Below are 21,771 nucleotides of genomic sequence, written 5' to 3' on the forward strand. Positions count from 1 at the left end.
GATAGAGCCAATGCCAGCCTGCTCCAAGAGGGACTTGCTGCTGGCCAAGGCTGAGACAATTAACAACAGTGGTAGTGCCTCTGGAATAATGTATTTCAGAAAGGGAAAAATACCTGCAAGCAGCAATTGCAGTTGAAGAGAGGAGCAAGAATATGTGAGAGAAACAACTGCACAGACACCAGGGTCAGTGGAGAAGGAGGAGGTGCTCTGCATGCTGGAGCAGAGATTTCCTGCAGCCTGTGGTGAAGACCATGGTGGCTGTCCGCCTGCAGCCCATGGAAGTTAATGGTGGAGCAGATGGTGGAGCAGGTGGATACTGCAGCCTGTGGAGGACCCCATGCTGGAGCAGGTGGATGCCTGAAGGAAGCTATAACACTGTGGGAAGACTCTGCTGGAGCAGGCTCCTGGAAGGATCTGTGGACCTGTGGAGAGAGGAGCCCATCCTGGGGCAGGTTTACTGGCAGGACTTGTGACCCTGTGGGGGACCCATGCTGGAGCAGTCTATTCCTGAAGGACTGCACCCCATGGAAGGGACCCACACTGGAGCAGTTCATGAAGAACTTGTAGCCTATAGGAAGGACTCATGTTGGAGAAGTTCATGGATGATTGCCTCCTGTGGGAGGCACCCCACTCTGGAGCAGGGGAAGAGTGTGAGAACTCCTCTCTCTGAGGAAGAAAGAGCAGCAGAGACAATGTGAGATGACCTGACTGCAACCCCTGTTCCCTGTACCCCTGTGCCCCTGGCAGGGAGGAGGTAGAGAATCTGGGAGTGAAATTGAGCCCAGAAAGAAGAGGGGTGGGAGTAAAGGTGGTGTTAAGATGTAGTTTTATTTCTTATTACCCTACTCTGATTTGATTGGTAATAAATTAAACTAATTTCTGCCGGTTGAGTCTGTTTTGCCTGTGATGGTAACTGGTGAGTGATCTGTCCCTGTCCTTATCTTGACCCACCAGCCTTTTGCTATATTTGCTCTCCCCTGTCCAGCTGAGGAGGGAGAGTGATAGATTGGTTTTGGTGGGCACCTGGCATCCAGCCAGGGTTCACTCACCACAATCCTGTGGTCTGTAATTGGGTGGCACATCCAGAACAAAATAGCAAGAGATGCTTCTTTACATGATACAGATCGTACTATGAAATTGAACTGAAAAAGTTTTCAGGGGCTCAAAAAGTGACAGGACAAATTTGAGAAGGAAAAGTTCTTCAGCATGAGGGTGCTGGTTTGACTCAAATATCCTAAGCTTCATGCAGGCTTAGGAAATACTTTGGGAATATGTTTACCTGCTGTTGTACATTCCCAAAGCTATGGAGAATAGGTGTGCCAGAGACAGGACCTTGGGTTAAGCAGATTCTTGCTTTGACATAGGACAGGTGGATTTTTAAATTGGACATATCTGAGAGGATTTGGGAATCATGTGTCTTCCTATGAGAAGATGCGTAACAATGCTCTCAGTCTAGCTTAGTGTTTCTTGTGACATTTTCCACCAATTATGTGTCCATTGGAAAGACCTGCATGGGTCGAATGTAAACCTGGGCTTCAAGTAAGATGTATTTGAGCTGCATGGCATGTACGGGAGCACTCTTAGAGCAGCCAGGGAAGAGGTAATCCTGGCAGGGCATGCTGGTGGTAGCCTGGCAAACCTGTCTGCCCTGCTTGGGTCTCTCAGCACCCTGTACAGGTACAGGCTGAGAGATGATGTTGCCAGAGCTCACAGGTTCAAGTGAAACATATGGGTCCCTGGGGTGATGAATGGCACAGTGACCTGTGCCCCTCTCAGTGCAGGTGCACACTGTTGTCCAGAAAGGAGATTCATTCCCTTGCTTGTCCACATCAAAAGGCTGGATTCCTTCCTCTTTGTAGCATGTGGGCCTTCCTCGGATTGCAGAACAAGGAACTGGCTCTGCAAATCCTTCTACATACAAAACCTTTATTCTTCATGGTTCCGTTTACATCAGTGAAACAGTACTTGCAGGTTTAAGCGTTTATTTTCTTGTAGCTCTGAGCCCCAAATTCATAGTTCAAATGTGACCAAATTTAATCTACATTTCTTCTCTGTCATATTATATAGCTTTTAACTGAGACAAACATGTTATTTCGGTGAATACAAATATGTATTTATTTTTTGCAGCCAGGAAAATGTTATTCAGGCTTTTTTGTCATGTAAGTGTAAATGATGAGTTGTCAAATGATGGAGACTTCAATTTGTAGATAAAATATTGACATATTGTTCAGATCGTATGTATAGATAAAAATAATATGAGCTCCTTTGTTGAGATTACTTTAATCAGATCATATTTATAAAAATTAATTTTTTCACAATTTTTCTCCCTATTTTATGGGAAGGTACTAACTAAAGCATGTACTGGAACAAATAAAGCAAATGAAAAGCAGCAGCATGTTTGTCAGTGTTGATCAAGTCTCTGAAAAATAAACCAAATGAAAATTGATTGAGACAAGAATAATTTCAAACAGGATTTTTTCCTCCTAATAGAAAACCGGCTTTGGCTCTGTCCTCACTATAATTCTATTTTAATGAAAATATGTAAATTTTATTCAAATATTATCAAGTTTTTCTGTATGTTCAATCTGTAGAACTAATAAAGTAAGGAGAGAGAGCCTTATGCAAATAGGGCTACCAGTCAAGCCTCTCTACTAGTCTCTACATGTAAACATCTCAGAGCTCAGGTATGTTTTCAACCTGATATGGGTGATCAACACTATATAGTTATCACATATCAGTGTAACTTGAACAGTAGTTGAGTTTACATGATAGAAAATTATGATAACCTATCTGTGCATTGATGGGCCGAAGGGAACCCTCAGGGCGGTGTGCTCAGAGCTACACAGGGTGATAAGAGTGTTTAAGTTGGAAACTTATAAACCTCTTGACTTGCGACTGAAGTGCTGTCAAACAGCACTGTAGCAAGGCCTTTGTGAGACTCTAAATTATTCATTTCTTCTTTCTCAGGCTTCTTCCAGTTGCTGCTGTGGATGATAAGTGATGGTCTTAAGAGGCAGCAGTGTCTTGGGTGAAGCTAGTACCCCTGCAGACAGCCTGTGGAGCAGCTTTGGTTAGAGGAACATGAATCTATCGCTCTGGACCTCAGGATTGTCTCCGAAGTCCTGGTCCTCATATATGAGGGAGTGACTTTCTTCTACTTTGTTAGGGAATGATGAGTCACTCCCTGTCCATGGGCATCTGACTAATTCCTGCCTATTGCGACTCTCCCTGAAGGATGAGTGTGTATTTTGAAGGCTTAGGTTTTTTTTGTTATGCCCATCAGAGTGATATGCTGTTGGGAGACCTGGTCTGGTAGATCTTCCAGATATTGCTCATTGATTTTGCGTCACACCGGAGTCAAAGGGGTCCTTCTGTTTATAGTAAGGATGGCACTGCATTGACTTCTGGGTGGCATTGTATAAGACAGAGACTTTTCCTGCCTGTCTGGAGCAGAGCCTTGCAGAGTCTGTGGGATGGGTTGTTAATGTACAAAAGCAGGCATGCTTGGTTGTTTAACCTATTCTTTGTTGCGTGCTGGAAACCTCTGAAAAATTGAACACAGCCTGGCCCATGGTAAGCTTGGCACCCTGAAATCCTGTGGGCCCCTCACAGCTTGCTGCAGTCATGACCGTAAGCCTCTTTGTAATAAGTTTAAGATCAGTTGCTATGTAAATAATCAGCATGTTCTGCATTTGAAGATTTCAGATTTGGCTCTTACATAGGACAGTTTAAAGACATGGCGCGGAGAAAGATGAAAACATACAGCAAACTATCAGATGAAAATGAGGTTTATGGTTTTTTGGCTTTATGCCAAAATGAGCCTCTTGCTCAAAACAAAGTTTCATGCTAGTGTTTGAGCCTTTTAATTGGAACTCTTATTTGGCCTTTTAATAATGCAGGGGACACAAAAATACCCCTTCATGACTCTGGTTGCTCAATTTTGCTGGGGTTTCCCATTGTCTTCTTTCCCAGACTATTTATAGAACAGCAATTAAGATTAATGTATAGCTGCTTCCATTTAGTTCCTGGCTCTGCTGGGTTTTGAGCCACTCCCAAGAAAAGCTGAATGACCGAGATGTTTACTGTCCATGAGAACTCCTGCTGAAATCAGCTGGAGCCATCTGTCATGTTGATGTGTATACCTTGAAAACAAATGGGTCTTTTTTTTTTTTTTTGGTGTCATCAGCCTTTTTTCTGTTGTGAAATGAGAATTGTGAGGCTGAAGCTGAACAGAGAACATACTTCCCAGTCAATATAAGGAAATATGCTTTCAATATTTCTCAGTCTGTTCTTGCTATTGAATGGGAAACATATCAAATAAACAGAGGGAGCTCATCATTACATGCATCCATTCTTACCAGTGCTTTTGTGGGGGGTATATGTTGTCCATACAATTCAAGTGTCTTACGGCTGTCATGAAATGGTGAAATATAATGATTGGGGTGTGTTGTTCTTGACCGTTTGCTACCTTTTATAGCATGTATATGCAGGCTTGGATGTAATCGGTATTGGTAGAAACTGCATGCAGTGGGCATGGTCTGAGGGCAGTATATGCCATTTTGAGGAACGGATGTTAGTAATGAGTTATGGATACCAAGTCCTCCTTTTGGTGTCATAAATCCCTGTGATGCTCCTGTGCTGCACTTTGCATACTGGTGGCTGATAGAGCCAGGCTATAGGCACAATCTCTGATTGTAGGATTCTGCTTGCATCAGAGGAGACGGATGGATGGTGCTTACGAAAGCAACCAACCAAAAGAAATTGAACACAAGCAGTGTTCAATCCTGTTTTGCAAGCAATTAAATAAGAATGAATATGAGGAAGAGGGTACAGTTTTGTCAGACCTCATCACATTTGGGAGACCTGTAGGCACCAGCATGCTAAGCTGGGCTTCTTGTCCTGGTGAGGAAGAGCAGAACTGTGCCAAAGGGAAAGGTCCCACGGCTTAGATTATTATCTGAGTTAGACTCTACTCCAGGTGCATGTGACTGTTCAGAAATTGCAAAACCTCATTTCTAAAAGGATACTATGACAGGGTGCACAAGATACCACAGAGTCTGCCTTTTTGATTGCAGTGTGCCCTGCATTAGAATAGATTCCGGTAAAGTAACGACTGCCTGTGCTCCTAATAAAGGTACCTACAGGAAGTACTCCAAATGCAGAAAAAATGGCTTAGCTTGCAACAGGTTTCTATATATCCTGATGTCAAGCTGGCTGAAAAGATTTTGACTACTATGTACCTGCACAACCAGAATCCTATGACTTAAATATTTACAACATCCATTCTTTTCCAGAGGTCCTTTTTCTCACTTGGAATAAACCTTCTGACTTCAATTGAGTCAGGGCCCTGAGAGCAATATTCCTTTTAATTGCACAAGACTGTTTCCTTCCCAAAATAACTAGTTGTTGGATGATGCAGGAATCCTACAGGAAGAAAAATAGACTGTGATCCTGTAATTTAAGCAGTGCACTACAATGGTATGTGCACCAAATTAAAAGGGGCTAAAATAATTGTGTATGAGCAGAATGGTCCCAGTTTTTGAATGATTAGCTTTAAGATGTTTTATTGCATGGTTTGTTTTTTATGTAATGCTAATATATATAAAACTAAAACAGTTACTAATTGCTGATACCACCCCGTGACTTGAAAATATAAAGGCCTATATAGTACCTTAGAGTAAGATGGTAAACCACAACTTCTGCTAATTAGTGCAAGCACTAGCTCTAGAACTATTTATCCCATGCTCTTCTCTGTCAGACCAACTTAGTTGTCCAACTACCAGGCTTTTGGCACCATTCCAGTGTCCACAAACCTGCGTGTGAACTGATTGATTTCTAGCTGCTTCAGACGTTGTTTCCCAGTTTGAAGAGTCATCTCCACCCTGAAGGAAAACCCAGCATAATTCCCCAACATTTAAATCAAGCTATGAAAATGAATGCCTTTCACTTCTTTTTAAGCTAGTTACAGGATCTTTTGATCTTGAGATTTCAGCTGTACAAGGAACAAAAAAGTGCCTAATTCCAATTTTACTGATGCAAATATTAATTAAAGGTAATTTGGGTAGCCTGACAATCCTTGCTCTGTTTTTTTATGCTGGAGAAGAAGAAATTATAATAACGATACGATAGCATGTGCTAAGCTTGTCGAGTCAACTGTTCAGATTTGAACCTGTCCTCTGTGGCGACATAAACAATAATGTACAGAGGAAAATCTCACCTGCAGTCACTGGGAACAGTATAAGGTGGGAGGGACTTAATCCCAGCAAAGGGTAAAACCAATCTCCTTTATAAGGAGTAAAAGAAAAGGGAGCAGTGCCTGGTCCCTGGGGAACAGGAAAATTTAAACCTGAATGTTCCTGACAAATGTTTCATTTTGCTAGCTGTAGAAGACCCAGAGGTTTCCCACAGTTCCCTGGGAACTGGCACTAGTGGTGGTATACGTTCATTTTGCTTTGGGTGAAGCCTCAGCAGTGACTTTGTCACAGCATGTGTGTGCTGAGCTGAGCTAGGGGCTCTGACCAGGAAGAATGCAGTTTATATGCCTTTCTTATCTTCCCAAGTCTGGAAGGAGAGGTGGTGTCTGCAAGACACCTGGGGCAGGGTCATCTTAGCAAAGGATGCTGGCATCAAAAGAGTCTATGGCAAGTTCTGTCTTTCTGTGCTCAATTATACACTAGACTTAAGGGAGAATTGCTTTTATTTCCTCAAGAATAGCCTTGGAAAAGAGTAAGATCAGGGAGCAAAGGGAGGTGAAAGGGGAAGTATGTTTCTGTGCTTGAACAAGCCTTTGTTAAAACGTTACACTGAAGGGGTTTTTTGGTGGTTATTGCTGAGAAGGTTGGGCAACTGGAATCTGTGTACTCTGTTGTCACGTGTTAGCCTGGCTCTTGGAAGATAGCTTATAACTTTTGTCCTTCTCTAACCTGCTTCTTCTGGAGCTGGGGGGCGTGGGAAGAACCTGACATGACTCCAGGTATTGTGACACAGAAAGCTATGCCTTTGCCATGTCTTATGATTAGTCAGAAAGGGATACTTCAGAGACGTTCAGAGAAAACCAGAAATGACTAGGGGGGGTTCCTGGACTGACTTATGAGGAAAAAGTGAGCAAGTTGCTGCTGTGCATCTGTACAGTTCTGCTAAGTGATTAATGGGGAACGTGATGATAACACAACTAATTGAGGCTTGTACACACCAAAGAGAGGGGAATCACTTTGGTGTTGTATGATGAGGATGAGTAATGAGTACATATCTCTGTATTGAAGACGCCTGGATGAAGTACCCAGAGCAACAGCAGTTGCTTGATGGTGAAAGAGAATTGCCTTAGACATTTGTTTTAGGAATATCAAATACTAAAACTCTGTTACTACCTAGTGATGTAACTTAACTTAGAACACCATATTTTCCATGGGCTTTCTTCTTCATAGCTTAGGATGTTTTAAACAAGACTACTAGACACTGCCTTGCTTCATAAGTTATCAAAAATAAACTGGAAGAAACTGCAGTGGAAGGAAAGTGAATTGGGTAATTCTCAAAGCCTCTCATGTCTTCATTTTCATGGTTTCTTATTAGAAATCTGGGGAAGTCTTTTTCTGTAGTGAAATGCCACAGTTTTCAACAGCAAATACTGTGGAAAGAATTGAAATAGTTTAGTGTCACATGTCTGTTTTGAAAGGCCATAGGTAACCTCTGAGGTCTTACAGAAAGTTATCTTTTGAAAAATTTTAAATAAGGTTGACAACTTCTGCTTGGAGTATTGACGTTTATCTGGCTATTTCTAACAGCTACTGATAAAAATACAAGCTTAGGAAATCAGACTCTCAGGATTCTGCTGAGATTGAAGATCTCTAAGTCAGGTAACTAAAAGTTCTGCCAAAGTAAAATGACTTCCACAGATTCAGTCTTGCTTAAGACTCTCTGTCCAGTGAGGTAGCCTGGGATACACCATGAAGCCACAGAATGCCAATAGTTAAGCCCAGTTTGGCTCTGGCGTGATATTCATTAATGTTGCTTCTCTACAGCAGACTAAAAATACTTCAGTAATAGTAAGGATAACATGAAATACACTGTTTATGTGAAGGGTTATTAGTTGACTGTCAGATGTTATTGGAATATTACTCCAGTACCAAATTATTACCTAAAATAACATCAGCAGTTCACACACAGCTAAAATAGACCCATTGGACCCTAAACCAGCTAAATTATACTTATTAAGATATTTATGAACCCTTACGTACTGCTCATAAACGTGTACTCGATGAATAGCTATGATCAGAAATCAACTACAGTGGCATTTTGAAAATTAGGTGTCAACCTATTTTTCCTTTCTTTTGCTTTAGCATGTTTTTCTACCTGTCGGTCCTTGGTCCTAGGCCCCACGTACTCTGCTCCAGACATTGTACTGAAGAGTAGAGTTGTGTTGCTCCATCTTGAAAATTCTCTGCTTTGCTATTAAGGAGAGGAAAGAACCCACAGAAGTATTGCTTTTCCCCATAGCAAAGGAGGCTATTAGTATGCCATCCTGCTTGAAAGAGCTCTGAAATTTTGAAACATGTCATAACAAAGAAAACAATACCATGGTGCAAGAGCACAAATATTATGACAGTGTTCTCTCAACCCTTCCTCATACACATCCCCTCTGGCTCTGGAAAAGAGGACAAAGGCCTGGTCTATCCAGATGTATGGAGGTAAAACTTCCTGAAGGCAATAACAATGTTTAGCTCCAATGCAGCGCTGGAGACTACATAAATTACTAGCTTTTCTGAAGCTGGCAATCTATATGACCTAAATAATGATGCGTTAATATAAGTTTGAATGTCTAGAGAGGGCCAGGCTGATTCTAGATATCTGATTTTATGACGGGGCATTTGGGCTTCATAGACGGCTTTCCTGAGGCTGGTTTGAGACTTCTGACAGTGTCAATGAAGACAGGAGAGTTTATTCAAGGGGCATATGTTTCCTTTCCAGAACATAAATGAAAAATGGAACCATATTCACCCCTTTATTAAAGAGCTACTGCAGCGCTAGGCAAAATTGCAACAGGATACAACCACCCTTGCCAAAATCACAGCTTTAGTGCCTTGAATTTGGCTGGAGGTGGATTTCAACTTTGTTTTTATGTCTACTTCAGACTTAAAAGGCAAAAAGCCTGGCACAATAAAGGGAGTCTCTTGTCTGTTATTAAATGAAACACCTCCTCCAGCTCAGTGAAGAATTTTGCAAAATCTGGACTTTGGTTCAGATGCTCTACCCTTCCATGTGGGGCTGCAGTCGTTCTCCTTACTCTTGTGTAGGAAGTTTCACCCTGAGCTACTTAAGGCATGGTGCAAAAGATGAAGGGCCTGTAAATCTGAGTCCTTTTTATGTGCTCTTCTCTGGAGAGATATTTGTTTTTGCTAAGGGTCTTCTGTGTGTGATACATCCTGCCAAGGTACCTAAGAATATCCCTTTTGAAAAAGAGTTTGGGGCAGCAAAAGCGGAAAAGGTCCCAAGGGAAAATTACATCCATCGTCTTTCAGTCCCCTCAGCATCCAGTATGAAATTAAGCTGATACCAAGGGCTGCACTTTTGCTTAGGAGCTTTCACTGGGGATCTGTGTTGAACTGAGCCTTGTAGCTAGCACTGCTGGGCTGGGGTGGCTCTTGAATAAAGTGATTGATTTCAGTGGACTTCTTCCTGAGTAAGGGTTAGGGATACTGAAGGGCTATTTATCCCACCTTATGGGTCATTGGGAGTGTATGAACTGAAAGCAAGTTTCAGGCTTTATCAGATGAGGCTGGTGAAAAATGGCATCAATTAATCTGACAGGAGGACAACACAATCGAAATGCTGCCCTACTGACATCTCTTCTCTAATTTAAAGGACTGAACCTCTTTGCAGCCACTATAAAGGAAAATAGGCACAGTATTACTGCATTCTGCTGCTGCATGGGTTCTATGTAACACATACAAGGTGTTATCCACAGATCACTTCTGCAAGGTTGTTTCTTCTGTGAGCTCCTGTTTGTCATCTATTAATTCCTGAAGTGCTTAAACTTCTCCTTTGTATGAATTTGATCTTAAACCACAAAGGAGGAGTTTATGCAGTTCTGCTGCTCAGTATGCTAAAATTTTGAGAGATGCAGGAAAGTGGTTAGGACTAACATTATTCAAGTAAGTAACTGGTTTTATGACTATCTAGAGGGGGGCGGGGGGAAAGAAAGGCCCTGCAAAAATGTTTGATGAAAATACTTTGTCAGGTATGATATTTTTTTCTCTTGAAAGCACACGAAAACATTCAGAACGTGCAAGATATGAAACAGTTGTGGAATAAAAAGTCTTGGAAACAAAGTACATTTATTTGGAAAGCCAAATCTCTTTTCAAAAATGCAGTTAGAACGAGAGCCCGGTCAGACCAGAATTCATGTGCAATTCTGCTCAGGCTGGGTTTTTCACCAAGTGCTGCACAAAGAAAGTCCGGAGAGCATGGAGCAGCCAGCACGGGAGGTTTGCAGATCCTCTCACATGCCGACGAACAGACTGTTACGCTCCCTGGTTCAGCCAGGCTTTCTGTGCTACTGACATCAGTTTTGCCTATACAGCATGCAAATACCCCTCAAGTATCCCAAACTGCACCCATCCAACAAGCCCTCAGATACTCTGGGTGATGTAGACTCTCGTAGGGCTGAAAGAACAGGGCACAAAAGTATCGGCTTACAGCCGATGTGTCAAATATCAAAAGGAGAAAGGCTTTGTCTCTCTTCTGTCATCCTGATTTATTAGACGTTAAGAAAGACAAAGTACCCAGACACACAAACGTCGCTGTTTTGGGAAGGTCTGCGAAATGGTTAATGTGCTTGTTCCACACAAAAATGTAAAGTGTCGGTTCTCTGATTACCTGCTGCTGGAAAGTGTTTGGACAGGTGCTGTGTTTCACCAGCCGTCTGTCACAGCTGACAGCCCGGATTTATGGCTGTGCACCGGGGCTGGCCATCACCCTCCGCCAGCCCCGGGACGGGTGCGGGTGCGGGTGCGGGTCCCGGCCAGCCGGGCGCCCCGGGGCGTGGTGGTGCGGGCTGCCCCCTCACCCCCTCGCCGCCGGCTGCGCATCGCTGGCGTGCGGCTACCTCTGCAGTGTGCGCCGGGCAGGATGACAGCCGGGACCCAGCCGGGTTAAATAAACGGGAAAAATTATTTTTTCCTCTCCGTAAATTCACCCGCGTGTGAACAAACCGTTCCAGCTCCCTTGCTCGGAAACGCAGGCGCGGTCCAGGCAGAACCGCGAGCGGGGCAATCTCCACCTGAAGGACACGAGGGGGGAAATTCGTCCCTTGTCTCCTTTTCAGGGGATGTGGAGAGGAAGCGATGCTGGAAGGGGAGGAGGCGCAGAGGACCCGACCCTTCAGCAAGCGAAAGCCCCCACCCCCAGCCGGGCCGCCGAGCGGGCTCCGGAGGGTGCGGGGTACCTGCCCGCCTTCCCAGCCTCCAGCCCGGCGGCCCGGGCTCACCCCGACCATCCCCTCCATTCCCATCCTCATCCCGACCCGCTGGGGAGATCTCAGCGAGCTTTGGGGAAGGACCGCCAGGGCACAGATGCCCCTTAGACCGTGCTGCTGCCGTGCGTTTCCCGACGCATCCAAAAATCGAGATTCACAGAAGATAAATGCGTGTAAACACGGCGCATCTCGACCTCTGGGGGCTTCTTTTCTTTTTTAATGCCAAGTTGTTTTTAATAAAAAGGGACTTTTCTAAAAGTCAAAAGCCGAATGTCGTCCCATTAAGCATACGTTTCCACGCACAATCATCCCTACCCACGCTCACGTACATCCGATTAAACACACGCTGGTGGCTGTAATAACAAATTCCACCTCCCGTCAAGGTGCTCGTAACGTACCCTGGAATATGACCACTACTGATGGACAAACCCAAAAGATATTAGCAGATGTATACCGAAGGCTTGTGTGGACTCCTATAAAGAAAGAGGCGTTAAAATACAAGCTAGAGGAAAGGCTAGCTTATAGCAGGGGAGGTTAATATTTGCACAGAGCCTTGAAGGCAGAATGATGTCGAAATAGCGCGCGTGTGTGTGTGCGTACATAAAAACCAATTCCTTCAAGGGTTGGATTACTTCATACATTAGTCACTAATCTCTCGCAATGTTCTGATGAATGTTATGGTCTGAGCTAAACACACCGTGAAATCTGCTTGAGCTTTCTTGAAACAAGTCGGGGTTTTCGCCCGCAGATTGTTCTATTCGAAGCTTTCCTTTCCCAACACACCTTCTCTATTCGGCAAAATTTTTGCGAGGTGGATAGAAGCTGTTCAGCGGCTGAGCCCCGGCGCTGAGGGAAAAGGAGGTGGGGGAGAAAGTCCGGGGTCCGAAGTCAGAGTGATTAGATAAAAGAACAAGCAGCGCCCAAAATTCTGCTTGTCCTCGTTTGTTTCGGTGACCGGTGCTTACAGAAGACTTGGAGGGGAAAAAAAGCCTGCCGGTTTTCGTCCTTTCTAAAAGTAAAACAAACAAACGAACAAACAAGCCCCGAGTTTTCATTTCGGTGTTTGTTTAAAGCTCTTCGAGGTCGGAGACGCCACTAAACTGTAATTCAGTACCGCGGGCAGTTAAAACCCCATCCTTTCCCTCTTGCGACTCAGGCTTTCCGAGGCTTTCCTCATCCCTTCTGACAACACGAAACGGCCTTAACACAACACGCGTCGGGAGAAGGCAACGTGCGCGAACTTTTTATTACCAGCAAATATTTAATAGCGTTCACCCTGCTGAGGTTTCGCCCGCCGTAGATGCCAGCGGGGCTGCCTCCACCAGAAGCAGCTGGAGCCCGGCCGTGCCAGCCATCTTCCTGAAGCGAGTTTTCTTTGGACCGAGAGATGACAACATTGCATTTCGTCTGCTGTCCTTCGGGGAGGGGGGGGGGGAGAAAAAGGAAGGGGGGGGGGGGGGAGAAAAATAAAGGGCAGCAGATGCTCGGGGCTTCCGCAGGCTGCCCCCAAGCCGTACTGCCTGCCTGCAAATCTGCCTGCCTGTAAATCGGCAGCCTTTCTGCAGGGCTGAGCACCGGCGGGAAAACCTGATTTGACTCGAGGAACTGAAGAGGATTTCCAAACCTGGCGGCAGCCCAGGATGAGAACCTCTCTGACCTCCCGTGGTCCACTTAAGGCGGGTACGTACGTGGCACCTCTGCCCGCCGGGATAGGGAGGAAAGGGCGGGCAGCCCGGCTGCCCCCCCGCTCCTCGGGCAAGGCTACCCCACGGCAGGCTCCCCTCCTTCCACGCCAGCACAGCCATCACGCTCTTCTTAATACCGTCTTTATTTAGGGGGGCAGCTTTTATTCGGGGAGAGGACGGGAAAGAAAAAAAAAAAGGAAAAACCCATTGTGGCCGAGCATCAGTAAAATGCACACGCACATATATTATATACAAACACAAAAATAAAATACGAAAAACAATTACTCTTCTCTTTCCAGTAGCAGTGGTCTTGGCCTTAAATGTACAACGCCAATCAGTACAGGAGACAACGCCTGACATTTCCTTGAGCCCTTTCCGCTCTCCCGCTCCCCTCCCCCGAATAATAATTAATTAAAAAAGCTGCACTCTCTTTGTGTTAAAAACACTACTTTTATAAATAATTTAATGTCCTCCCTTCCTACGAAATGCTAGTTGCCGGACAGGAGGAAAGGTTTCTTTTGGCACAGTGATGCATCGCTTTGCAGTACAGCCCTACGGCTCCGCAGCAGCCCCCGCCCCCCTCCCTGTCTCTCTCCCTGCTCCTCCCGGCAGGAGCCCCCGGACCCCCCCCACCTTTCCCGCCTCCCCCAAGCGCACAGCGCACCCCCCGGCAGCCGCCTCCGCGGGGGCACCCCCGGCCTCTCTGGTGGCAGGAGGTGCGGGGACACGAGGCGGGGCGGCAAGGAGGCGGCGAGGGAATGGCTGAAGTCAAGTAGTCTCGACGAACAGTAAGAAGCACTTGAGGCTCATGGCTATGTCCAAAACGACAGTTGTTTTGGGGGTTTGATTTTTTTTTTTTTTTTTTTTTTTGGTTTAAGGTAAACCCACTGTCATTTCGCTAAGGCACAGTCACCGATGCTTTTGCTTGGAGGCTTTGGTCGCCTCTGGAGTTAAAGTGCGGGATCCAGAGCCTCCTCCTTTCCCCCTCCCCGCCTCCCCGGGCAGGCCCCTCGCAGGGGAGGAGGGGGGGCTCCATTAAGCCAGGGGGGTCTCCACGGCGTACGGCTGGAAGGAGGCCGAGCCCCCCGCCGCCGGCTGCAGCGGCCCGGCCAGCCGGAGGGGCCCGTAGAGCGGGGAGCCGGGCGGCGGCCCCCTGCCTCCCTTGGGGAGGACGGCGGGGAAGAGCGGCGCCCGCGGCCGCTCCGCCGGCGGCGACTCGCCCTGGGCCAGCGCCTGCCGCCCGCCCCCCAGCAGCAGCGGCGGCGGCGGCGGCGGCGGCGCCTCGCCCAGCCCGTAGGCGCAGAGCTGCAGGAGCCCGCCGCCGTAGAGGGCGGCGGCGGCGGCGGCGGCGGCGGGCGGGGGCTGCGCGGCAGGTGGGTAGGGGAGCAGCGGGTAGGGCCCGGGCAGCAGGTGCGGGGCCGCGGGAGCCGCCGGCCAGAGGAGGCGGGCGTGAGGCGGCGGCGGCGGCGGCGGCGGCGGGGCGGTGCGGGGCCCCGCCGGCCGCCGGAGGAGGCTCTCGATGGCGAAGGAGCTGGAGAACTTGGCGCCGCCGCCGCCCGCCGCCGCCGTCCCGCTGCCCGCCGCCGCTGCCTCCTTGGCGGCGGGGCCCGGCGCGCAGCTGCAGGGCGAGGAGGCGCAGCAGCACCGCGGGGAGCCGCCGGGGGACGCGGCGGCCGCTCCGGTCGCCTCCTGCGGCGGCGGCGGTGGGGGGGCGGCGGCGGGGCGGGCGGGCTGCGGCGGCGGGGCGGCGCGGCTAAGGCGCTTGCGGCGGCGGCGGAAGACGCCGTCGGCGAAGGTGTACTCGCTGCTGGGGTTGAGCATCCAGTAGTTGTCCTTGCCCCAGGGCCGCGCCGGGTCGCGCAGCACCTTCACGAAGCAGTCGTTGAGGGAGAGGTTGTGGCGCACCGAGTTGCGCCAGCCGGTGTAGGCGCCGCGGAAGAAGGGGAAGCGGCTCATCAGGTAGTCGTTGATCTCGGCCAGGGTCAGGCGCCCGCCGGCCGAGTCGCGGATGGCCATGGCGATCAGGGCGATGTAGGAGTAGGGCGGCTTCGGCCGCCGCGTGTAGGGCTTCCCCTTGGCGCTCTCGGCCGGCGGCGGCGGCGGCGGCGGCGGCTGCGGGGCGGGGGGCGGCGGCGGGGGCGGCGCGGGGTGCCCCGGCCTCACGGCCCCGCCGCCCGGGCTGTTGGCGGCGCAGTCGCCGTCCGAGCCCAGCTCGCTCTCGGCCGGCGCCGGGGAGAGGGAGCCGCTGCCTTCCTGGTCGCTGCCGGCGCTCAGCTTGTCCTCGTAGTGCTGCGAGAACACCTCCAGCTTCATGGCGGCGGCGGCGGCGGCGGGCCCCCCCGCACCCCGCGGCTCCGCTGGGCGGGCGCGACCCCCGCCCCTCGGCCCGGCCTCAAGGGCGGCGGGGGGCGGCCGGGCCTCCCGGGGGGTTTCTGCCGCCGCGCCGGCCTGGACAGCTCCGCGGTGCCGGCAGGGCGGGCAGGGCAGGGCAGCGGGGCTCCGCGCCCGCCTCACCCGGCCGGCCCGGGGGTCGCTGGCGCGGGGCTGGCCCCTTCCCCGCCGGCGGGCACCGAGGCGGCGGACGGGGCGCTTCCTCCGGCTTCCACCGCCTTCTCCCCCACCGGGGCGCTCGCTCTCTTTCCGCCCCCCTTTTTGTCCTTCTCGCTCTTTACTCTCGCTGCTCCATGGGGCCGGCGGGGAGCGGGTTGCCGCGGAGGAGGTCCCTGCGGGGCCGGGGCGGGCGGGCGGCTGCCGGGGCCGGCTCCTCTCCGCGTCCCCCCCGAGCCCGGTGGTCCGACGTTACCGTCCGGCGCTCCCCGAGCGCGGGGAGAAGCTCTTGGGGGACGTCGGGGTTACTCCTCTCTCTCCTGCTCCGGCCCCCGTCAGCGGCGGGGCGCCGGGCTGGCTCCTCGCTGCGGCGCGGGCAGCAGCCGGGTTATTAGGGTTATTGGTGTTATTGTCATTATCTCTCTCTTCCCCTGTGGTTCTGTGTCTCTCCACCACTTTCAGACCAGCCCATTATAACGCCGGCGAGAGGCGGAGCCAGGACAAAGATCTGAAAGAGCGGTGGGTGGAGAAGCAAGGTAGCAAAGGTGGGTATGCGCTAATAAGACCTATCAGAGCCGTAATTAGCTGAGATGACAGCGAGGTCGTGTTGGAAAGTTATTTTACGAAACTTGTTTGTATTTTCTCCTGCCAGGTCCCTCCCCTTCCCGGGTATTTCGAATGAAGCCGCAGCTCGGCGCGACTTTGCCGAGCCGGGCCCGCCTCCCAGGTGTAAAATGCAGAATGACTTATAGGTGGCAGAGCAGAACCTGTTACATGCAGTGATTTATTTTAATAGCGCCGTATATAGCAACAAGTTGTAATGTGACAGTTCAACAACCTGTTGGAAAATAATACACGGCTTCGCAGTTGTGAATTCCTAATGATTTATGTAGCCTGACAAAGTTGTTTCAGTCGTGGCCCCTCTTTCCTTCCGTCATAACCACAACCGGCGCGGGGGTGAAATGGGAACAGGTAGGCCGTGCTGTGGGCTTTTGCTACGAGAGAATTAGTCAAAACCTTAACCTTAGTTTTAAGGGTGTTAATGTGCATACAGTAGCGTTCCTTGATCTCTTCCGAGTGGTGCGTTTGTAACCTCTCTGTTATAACTGTCACTCTCCAATAAAATCTTTTATTGTGTTCACAAATAGTGACTTTGCTTTAACATTTTTTTTTTTGCACATTGTGGATCTGTAAATTTTCCATAAAACCCGGGACAAAAAGTATTCCGTAATTTTACCTGGCCAGTTTTCTTTCTAGAAAACTTAGTCATGATTTTGAGGTTTGTTTTTCGGTTTAAGTTGTCAGGGTCTTACCCTGCTTCAGAGGTTTTGCCTCCTTCAACAGTATGCTGGACTGAACGACTCAACGAGGAGAGCTGTGTGGCAGTAGGTTGACAGAAAACTCCCTGTTCGGTCCTATCCTGCTCGCTGTTCAAAGTCAATTGCAAAATGCCATTTGACTTCATACGGCAGTAGCGCTAGCATCTGCAAAACAATAACAAAACAAAAACATCAGCAGAAACCTAGTGTGGTGCTTATATTTTATTTCTCATACGTAGACTTTGAATTTTGTGTCCTGGAGTAAGAGTTGGATTGCTCCATGTTTACCAGAAGCAGTCTTTCTAAATCAGACCTTATTTTAGAATAAATACTTAATGCAGAGTCACTCCGGTTAGGACTACGCTGTTGTGATCTGGCTGTTCAGAAGTGCTGGAGAGGAAGATGAAAAAGGCAGGTTTAAAAGACTAACAGAAGAAACAAACAGCACTACTTTCGATCTCTCTTGAATGGAATATACGTTCCCAGACACACCTGCATTTTGGTTCAAAGCTTTGCCATTTCCTCAGTCTGCGTGGGTCTTAAATAGTAAATACTGAACAATGAGAAGTTCTTCTGTCCTTTTGGTCGTACTCTTGCTAACTTGAATAATAGCAGGTTGGATGTCTTCCTCCTCTCACTAAAGCTGTACCAGTTCAGAAAAGCTGGCAATTCAGAAAGACAAAAATAAGAGGAGGGAGACCTCTCTTGGTTCATTGTTGTTGTTGTCTCCGTGTAATGTAAACCGAGAGCTTTCAGTAAAGCGTTGCATTGGCTGTAGGTGCCAATGTTTGTGTTTAAGGGTATGGGAAAAAGCTATCGTTCCTTCCAAAACTTGTATTTTCTAAGATGATGCCAATGGCAAGGGTAGGATTTTTCCTCTTCCTGCTTTTGTTGTAAATAGCAGTGAAGTAGCGATGATTTGCTAGCTTACCTTTGATGTTTATTTTATTACCGTTCCACTATTTGTGTGGAAAATGTACACATTGTCTCTTATCTTTATTCAAAGAACTTAAAAAGTCATTCAAATGCTGTAGGTAAACACGTCAGACATAACAGAAGCTTTTCCACAGCCATACTTCGAGACTAGGAGTGGATGGCAAAGCTGGTTTTGCAAGATTTAAGAGGGGACAGAAACTTGTGCTCTAATACAACTACAACGATAGCTATTAACAGCTGGGAGCAGGGAGCCTTTCTGTTGTAAACTGGCCACTGAAATCTGTGGTGGCTCTTACCTGAGCAAACCTATGAAGGTCCTTGTGTGAAGGACTCTGCATAGTTTAAACAGAGCCTTCCTGGCCCAAGTGAGAGCCGTGCCAGGCCCATTGCTATTGCTCCCCGTGAAATAACGAGCGAAGTTGTAAGAAGTGGTGAAATAGTCCAACTACTCCCGTCTCTCACCACTGAGAATATATGTAACCTCAAGTCTTTTCCTGCTATAGTTTTTTTAAAAGCACAGTATCGCCTTCAGGTTTATAAAGATTAACACAATAATCGGAAAAACTGATTCTGTTAAGTAAACTTCACATCAAAAGCGCTTTGATGTGCTGTATTATAGCAAAGCCAAACACTCCACCCCCATCACCCCAAGAAAAACCTCCAAAAATGTCTAGTGAAGCAATGTAAAAAAAATCTAATTCTTTGTTCTAAAATGAAATGTGTCTTCCTCTTTAGAGCAGCAGAGCAGGACTTTTTTTGATGTATGACCCACTCTTTTCCTACCCAAAAGAGTACCTAGTCACATACAAAGGGGAGAAATGCAAATGGTTGCTTGAAAATCACTTTGCTTCCTATTTTCTGTAGTATTCACCTCCTTTAATTCCAAAATAGTAAGAGTGTGCCAATGGGTTTTTGGAGGTAGGGCAGTTTAGTCCTTTGCAGTTTGGTCAAGCTATGAATTCTAAAAATATTCCTTTACTAAATGTAGCAAAATGCTATGCTGCCTGGTGGTTGTGTGTATATTTATGGTTGATCCAGTTGTGTTGTCTCCATGCTATTTTAAACCATGATTAGGTTTTACACTTCAGCAAACATTGTGCAAAGGTGTGTCACGCTATGGTCTTGCTTTTAATATTTTTTTTTTTTCCACCCGACTCTTTCTTACCATGCTTTCTGCCTTCTGCCTCTCAAGACTTCTCACTAGACTGGAGAGGGCTTCCAGATCATATAAGCACAAATGGTCAATAAAGGTCTCTCTGTGGTGACTGGGAAAGTCTTGTAGTTAGTGGTAGGCAAGCTTATTTGTACATCTGAGATGTCTGGCACACCAGCTGGACAAAGTGCTTCATCATCTCTTCTCCTCCTCCTGTAGCAAGCTGCAGGAGTGCATTGCCTTGCCAGGAATGATGAAATTGGACAATGCAATACACTACGCGAGCAACAATAGACCAGTTCAAAGAGTTCTCTTTGGATGGGCTGCTCACAGCAGGAGACGTGCCTAGCATGCAGAAATGAACTACAGAGCCTGTGAAGGTTGGCTAATTGCACTATGTATATTTTTAGAGTTGAAGGAAATCCAGCTAGGGACTGAGCTGTAAGAAAGGAGGTTAGTGGAAATCAGTGTAGACCACGAGAGGAAGAGTTTGATCGCTGAAGCAGAATGCGTGTCTGCATGAATTCCCACACTCGGAATTGAAATCTATAGGTTTGCACTTTTTCACAAGGACAGCCGTTCCCTGTCTTTGGCAGGTACCAAGAGCTGAATTTACAGTGGGGACTTCCATTTCAACTTTGTTTCACACAGTCTTTATTTTCTTGGGAGCTGCTGCTCAGAATGTAATTTTCCCATGCCGAGAGCTTAGTATCACTTCCTCCCTGTGCCCACTTCATGCCCCATAAAAAAGTCTACATCTAAGCAAGTTTCTTTCCTCATGCATACTGGATTGTGACAGAATGCGTAGGGATAGATTTTCTCCTGTGAAGAGGATGTCCTTATTGATGCTGTTACTGATACTTAGTACCAGAGAAGTAATTCCTGGTTCCTACAACATCCTTTCCACCCAGACATCTCAGAGCTCTGCCGTTTTACAGGCAAAGAGGAGTCCTGCTGAAAATCATTTGGCAAGTTGGTTGCAGCCCTGTCTGTAGAACTGAGCTCTTTGGGGTCCTTGTCCTGCACTTTGTCCACTGAGGTATCCACCACGAGGCCTCATCAGAATGTGTTGTGCCATTTAGCAAGGAGCTGTCAAAATGGAGATTGCTGTGTCCTGAGACTCAGATGATTTATAGCTAATTCTCTCTTTTTACTAGAGCTATGTTAAGCCTCAGGGGCTTGAATGGGGCTCCACACCGGCATAAGACGAACCTCTCTGGCATATATTGCAGGTCTGCAGTCTGAGAAGGTACATGACATAAAAGACTGCAGGGTGAGGAGTGAGGTTAAGTCAACACAGTATTTACAACATATTTTGTGATGACTTAATTTAGTAACTGTCCCCATAGGCTTTTCTCGTAGCTGATTACCTGGTTTCATACAACCGCACCAAGACAGAGAAGATCCAAATGGTGATGGACTTAAGGGTTTGTGGATCTCTTCAAGAATATTATTCTTACAGTAAGAATGAAACTGGTATTGGAAGGCAGCACAGGTATTGATAAGTCTGGATGTAATTGTCCGGATGGAATTGCTTGCTAAGACACAGGCTGCACCGCAATTAAAAGCTATGTTGTGGTATGTTTGTTACAAAGTTATGATGCAGAAGCCATTTAGTGAAACTCTGTGGCTCTCTGCCAGGATTAGTGAATGCTTCTTGCTACTGGTGCCAAACAAACTTGAAAAGAAACCATCATAGCTTGTTATTGCTGGTGCCAGACCAAATATCTGTTGGCTCCAAACTTGGTATTGATGCCAGAGGCTTGCTATCGCTGGCCCATGATATGAGGAAACACCAGCTAAGCTGTTACAGTAGCCTCTTACTGCCTTTTAGTCCATGCATTGATGAAGCAGAGTGAAAAACATGGTGGAAGTACAGCAAAATTAACCAAGAGCTGAAGGGCTCTGAATGTGTGATGGAGAGTCATTGAACTTTACTAGCCCTTCCTGGAATACACCTAAGCCAATGCAAAACCACGTATATTTTACATGGGCAAACAAATGACTAGAGATATGAAGGATATGTTTCCATTCAACTAAGTTAAAGTACTATTTATAGCACTATGGATTAACAAATGAATCACCTTGCCAATAATATTCCAGTTGAACAGCAGTAAGTATTCAACATCCTTACTTCTGGGTTGGGTTTTTTGAGTTTTTTTTTTGTTGGTGTTTCTTTGTTTTCAAAAAGCTGTTTCTGGGTGGAATGCCACGACTTACATAAGCATTAGCCAAACGTGTAAATAAATAGTGGTGTAAAAGACTTGATTTTTTTTTTTTCTTTTTACACCAGGACCGAGTCAACTGAATTATAATGGAGCTATTGGGGAGCAGGCTGCCAATGGCCAGGCCTTCCTGTGGTAGGCAGGATTTGGCAGTAATGCCCCCAAATTATGTCTCTGCTGTGCGTGCTCTGTCATCATTTGCTGTTTTCCATTTTCCTTCCCTGCTTCAAGATCTGAGTTGTCATCTGTCGAGTCATTTTGATCTAATCCTCTGACTCTCTGGACAGCTCCAGAACAGCATTGGTATCTTTGAAAAATCTGGTCCATGCTGCTGCTTGCTTACTCCTGGGACAGGCAGCATGGTTACACTGAGGGTACATCTATTACAATACCTCAGGGTGGTGGGGGATGGGGGTTTGGAACCTCCAAACCGTGT

The 21,771-nt window shown here is 47.4% G+C and overlaps 1 protein-coding gene across 1 annotated transcript; it reads right to left on the bottom strand.

Moving 5' to 3' along the window:
* Positions 1-13,970: 13,970 nt before the first annotated feature.
* Positions 13,971-16,187, bottom strand: FOXQ1 (forkhead box Q1). Its single transcript, XM_064443496.1, has one exon. The coding sequence runs from the start codon at positions 15,466-15,468 to the stop codon at positions 14,191-14,193; it is 1,278 nt and encodes a 425-aa protein (XP_064299566.1). The 5' UTR covers positions 15,469-16,187; the 3' UTR covers positions 13,971-14,190.
* Positions 16,188-21,771: the final 5,584 nt, after the last annotated feature.

The sequence above is a fragment of the Phalacrocorax carbo genome, chromosome 2 (genome assembly GCF_963921805.1).
Source record: "Phalacrocorax carbo chromosome 2, bPhaCar2.1, whole genome shotgun sequence".
Taxonomy (NCBI): Eukaryota; Metazoa; Chordata; class Aves; order Suliformes; family Phalacrocoracidae; genus Phalacrocorax; species Phalacrocorax carbo.

Coding starts and splice junctions, on each gene's coding strand:
- FOXQ1 (XM_064443496.1), bottom strand. CDS start 15,468: ATGAAGCTGGAGGTGTTCTCGCAGCACTACGAGGACAAGCTGAGCGCC.